This window comes from Eumetopias jubatus, unplaced genomic scaffold (genome assembly GCF_037043125.1).
Source record: "Eumetopias jubatus isolate StellerSeaLion01/CBP00866 unplaced genomic scaffold, mEumJub1_p1.0 scaffold_7, whole genome shotgun sequence".
Classification (NCBI taxonomy): domain Eukaryota; kingdom Metazoa; phylum Chordata; class Mammalia; order Carnivora; family Otariidae; genus Eumetopias; species Eumetopias jubatus.
This window is the reverse complement of record NW_028274813.1, coordinates 1503784-1508232: the sequence shown is the minus strand read 5'-3', so window position 1 is coordinate 1508232 and position 4449 is coordinate 1503784. Positions and strand designations below refer to the sequence as shown.

Here is a 4449-nt window from a genome sequence, read left to right as displayed (position 1 = left end):
AGAGACTCTAGGCTGGCCCCACCAGCTCCAGCCCCTCGCGGAGCCAGAGACCCTCTGGAGCAGCCTTCCCAGTCCCATGGAGCCCCAACAGTGCCCGGCCCTGGACCCCTTCCCTCACACCCCGGAGGCCCCCCAGCATGGCCTCAAAACATGCACATGACGTAATAAAACGCACGCTTCCTGAGCACCTAGTACCGGAGGCTGGTTGTAGGTTACCGACGGCAGCCCCGTGGAATATGGCGCAACCGTGAGGGCTGATGATGGGGGACACTGGCCGCCGGGGAGGGTGCAGGGAGCACCGTGCTGGGAGCACCGGAAGGAAAGCCGTGTCTGCTCATGGGCAGGGCAGACAGACGTCTCCTCCGTCTACCAGTGCTGTTCGTACAATAAATAATGTCCCTGCTTCTTTTAGGACCATGTTCCAATAAATGAGGCCTACAGGGCGAGCCTTGAGCCCCGACTCCCGGCCAGAGACGCGACATCACACCAGGAAGAATGAAGAGGCCGCTCCCGGCTCGCCGATGCCCAGGGCAGGGAGGGTAAGGCTGGGTCCTGGACAAGACCCAACCCCAGGATCCCAAGGCCCATGCACCAGGGTCAGCCACCTGGGCTCCCGCTGTGGGCAGGGAAGGGGGAGCTGAGACAGGAGGCACGGTCCCTGTCCTTGCCCGAGCTGTGCTGGCCCCAGGAACCCCAGGAGAGAAAATCACCGGGGTCGGGAGTTGGGGGTTGGTGGCTCTTTAAAGGTTTGGTCTGGCAGAGAGGGTTGGAGGCCCCTGGGGGGGACACGGCACGCCCAAAGGTGCAAGACCAGGGCCGAGGGCAGGGGTACAGCATGCAAGGGCAGAGAGAGTGGACCAGGAGCGAGCGCAGGTGAGGCAGAGAAAGCAGGAGCCATGGGGGGCTCCAGATGCTTCCCCAGCAAGGTCACTTTGCAGCCCAGGGAAGGGGGCATGCAAGTGGGGCAGGGTGGACAGAGGAGGGCCAGGCCAGGGCAAAGTGGGGACCAACTTCAGACCTGAGTCCCTACCTAGCCTCTGTACTCACTGCGAGGCTGGTGGCAGGCCACAGGCCCAGGCGTCCCACCAAGTGGAGGGGACAGCCCTGAGGTGGACCCAACCCCAGGACTAGGCGGGTCCCATGTCCCCCAGAAGGCCAGCAGTAAGCTCTGTGCGGCCAGGGCCTCCCAGCCAGGAGCCATTCAAAACGGGTACTCAGCTCAGAACAGCCTGTTGTCCCCAATTTATAGGTGGGAACACTGAGGCTCAGAGCAGTCTAGCAACTCCACATTCCAAACAGCATGGTGGGAGGGCAGCCCCTGGGCGGGCACCTGTGTCCAGGCTCTGTCCCATCGCAGCGCAGGTCTCATGCTCAGATCCCTCACCGTGTCCACAGGTGAGTGACAGAGGCCCGCTGTGTGACACAAGCTGGGCACTGACCCCAGACAGCCCTGGCTCAGGGCCCGGCCTCCTCCCCCGCACCGGGTGTAGAGGAGCCCCGCGGGCCCAGTGCTCCGGGATCCAGTGAGGTTTTGTGCGGGCAGCGCACAGGAAAACGGCCCTCAGTGGATAGTCACGGTTATACCGTCATCATCACCATGACTGTTACAGACACCGTTGGGGTTGGCGGGGGCATGGTCCTGTGCGGCCACGAACACCGCCACCCATCGTGATGGCCCCGATGGCTCTGTTCCAGCCCCCACCACCCGGGAGCAGTCCCAGAGTCAGGCCGCCGGGCTGGGGCAGCAGGTGGGTCAGGTCCACGGGGGTCTCCACACCCCCGTCGGGTCCCCCACAGCGCGTCCCTCTGCATAAACCCAGAGGAGGCAGTGGGGATCCTGGCCCGGGCAACCTTGTCTCCTGCCCCCTGGGGGCTCACTTCTGCTCACTTCCCTCTGCCTCCCACCCCTGCCCAGGAGGGCGACAGGAGGTGCCCCCCCTCCATCCTGAGGCGGAGCGGGCCGGGGTGCCGTAGCCACGGGGCCGAGCCACAGAGGACCTCGAGGCGTGTGCGGTTCCGGGAGCCCCTGGAGGTGACCGTCCACTGTAAGAGCGGAGTGCAGTGAGCAGGCGGGGGGCCAGGTGGGGCGGGGGCCACATGTCCCAGGACCTCACAGAGGGTCATCTGGAGGGACCACGGCCACCTGTCCTGTCTGCACAGACAGAACCCCAATAAAACCCGGCCCACGGCTCAGGCTAGACAGAGTAACGGTCAACAAAACAGCCACTAGCAGTAAAAAAGCAAATCAGAGCTGCCCAAATCGCAACTGTCCTCTCGAGGGAAGGCCAGTGGGCAGTGTCCCCAGCACCCGCCCACCCTTCCCGCCAGCACTGGAAGCTTCCCACTGTCCCTCAGCTCCCCCCACACCTGCATCCCTCACTGCCCACCTCCTGAATTCTCCCAGCCCCAGCCGAGGTCCTGGGGTCCTCCTGCCCCAGAGCCCCTCCCCACCACCTGCCCTCTCCTCCCCTGGCCCCTTCACTCCCTGCCCATGGGACTGGCCCCTGTATCAGCTAGCCACGCCATGTAACAAATTACCACAGACTTAGAAGCTTCGAGCAGCCCACATTTATTATCGCAGTGACCCCGTGGGTCAGGGGTCTAGGCACGGCCTAGCTGGTCCTCTGCTCAGGTCTCCCAGGGCAGCTATCCAGGTGTGGGCCGGGGCAGCCTCTCAGCTGAGGCCTGGGGCCCTATTCGAAGCTCAGAGAGCTGTTGCAGACTTTGTTTCCTTGCAGCTGTAGAACCCACAGCGGAGCACCTCCAAGACCAGGAGCAGACCCTCCCTCTATTTTTAAACAGCTTGCCTGATGAGGCCAGACCCACCCAAGATAATCTCCCTTTTGATGGACTCAGAGTCAACTGATTGGGGTTTGCCTCTCAGCTGCAGAATCCCTCCCGTTTTGCCTTCTTCTGTTGGGTGGAAGTCACAGGCCCCACAGTAAGGGGAGGGGACGACACTAGAGGGGGTAGGAATCACGGGGGCATCTGAGATCCTGCCCACCACAGCCCGCAGGCAAGGTACTTCCTGACACCTGCCGAGTGATGGCTAAAACTCCCACCCGGCACGTGTTAGCTCCTCCCTGGATGGCCCGCCCTAAACACCCAGCCCAGGCCTCAGCTCCTCTCCCAACAGCCTGTGCCACTCGCTAGGCTCCTCATACCTGCTCTTCGCGCCCGTCGCTTCCGGGTCCAGCGCTTGCCCCACAAGCACAGCTCAGCACTCCCCCGGGAGCTTCCCAGCAGCCCTGGAGACAGACACTCAGCGGGCCGGGAATCAGGGCCCAGGCAGTCCAGGGGGTGGCCCGGGGCCCCCCAGTGCACGGTGGAGGATAGGCGGGTGCCCAGCCCTCACCCAGTGCCAGCCCCTAGGGCCCTGCCCAGGGACCCCGGCAGGCCCCTCCCCCAGGCCACCACAGGGTCACCACACCCACAGTCTCTAGAGCAGCACCCAGCCTCTCGGGCTCCCCAAGTTCTGGCAGCCTGGGCCTGAAGCCATGACGCAGGGTGGGACCTGCATGTGGCGCTGGGGCCGCTGGCCGGGGTGGGGGCATGGGTCTCCCACCGGTGAAACGGGGCAGCTGTAACTGACTCGGCCTGTCTCAGGGAGCTCTGCGCGGCGGGCGTGAGCTGTGAGGTCCTGAGGGCACTGGGCAGGCTGAGGCAGTGTGCGCCCCCAGGCAGGGCCCCTCCCCACCCAAGCCCACTCTCCCGTTCTCCTCCCCAGACATCGCCCGCAGGGAGCCCACCTCCACCACCACCACCAGCAGGGGTGAGTCTGAGCCCTCGCCCCCACCCCCGCATGCCGTGCCCAGGCCACCCTTGCCGCACACCCCCACCCCCGGGGGCTCCTGCAGGGCCCCCCGCCCTGCCCCGTCAAGGCCGCTCGCTCGGCCAGGGCCCCTGACACACACCATAGCCACAGCAGCACCCCTCTGCGGTCACTCCCCCTTACTCCTTCCCCAAGGGAGGGTGCCAGAGCACAGCCGCTGGGAGGCTCTTTCACAAGGAAGCCACCCAACACTGGCAGAGGCCCCAGGCAGGGAGGGGGGTGCCCCACGCCCCCTGGGGACCATGGGCGGCACCCCCAGGACCCACTCCAAAGGAGCCCACCCTCAGGGTGAGCCTGGCTCTGTCTGCAGCCTCCCCACCAGCCCCGCAGGGAGGAGGGAGCCCCACAGGGTCCTCATGGTGGGGCTGGGCCTGCGGGCAGGGGTTCATCCGGGTCCCGCTCCGCCCCCAGCGCCCAGCCGGCCCAGGCCCCGAGGCGGCTCCCTGCTCCTGCGGCTGTGCGTGTGCGTCCTGCTGGTGCTGGTGCTGGGCCTGTACTACGGCCGACCCAAGCCCGTGGCGCTGGCCCTTGAGGACCTCCGGGCCCGGCTCCTGGTGCTCGCCCTGCGCCTGAGGCAAACGGCCCTCACCTGCTGGCGGGGCCTCCTGCAGCGCTGA

At 65.9% G+C, this 4449-nt stretch overlaps 1 protein-coding gene across 1 annotated transcript; it reads left to right on the top strand.

Annotated features, from left to right (window-relative positions):
* Positions 1-428: 428 nt before the first annotated feature.
* CUNH14orf180 (chromosome unknown C14orf180 homolog) lies at positions 429-4449 on the top strand. Its single transcript, XM_028099119.2, has 4 exons — positions 429-539; positions 1916-2045; positions 3728-3772; positions 4244-4449. The coding sequence occupies exons 1-4, from the start codon at positions 429-431 to the stop codon at positions 4447-4449; spliced, it is 492 nt and encodes a 163-aa protein (XP_027954920.1).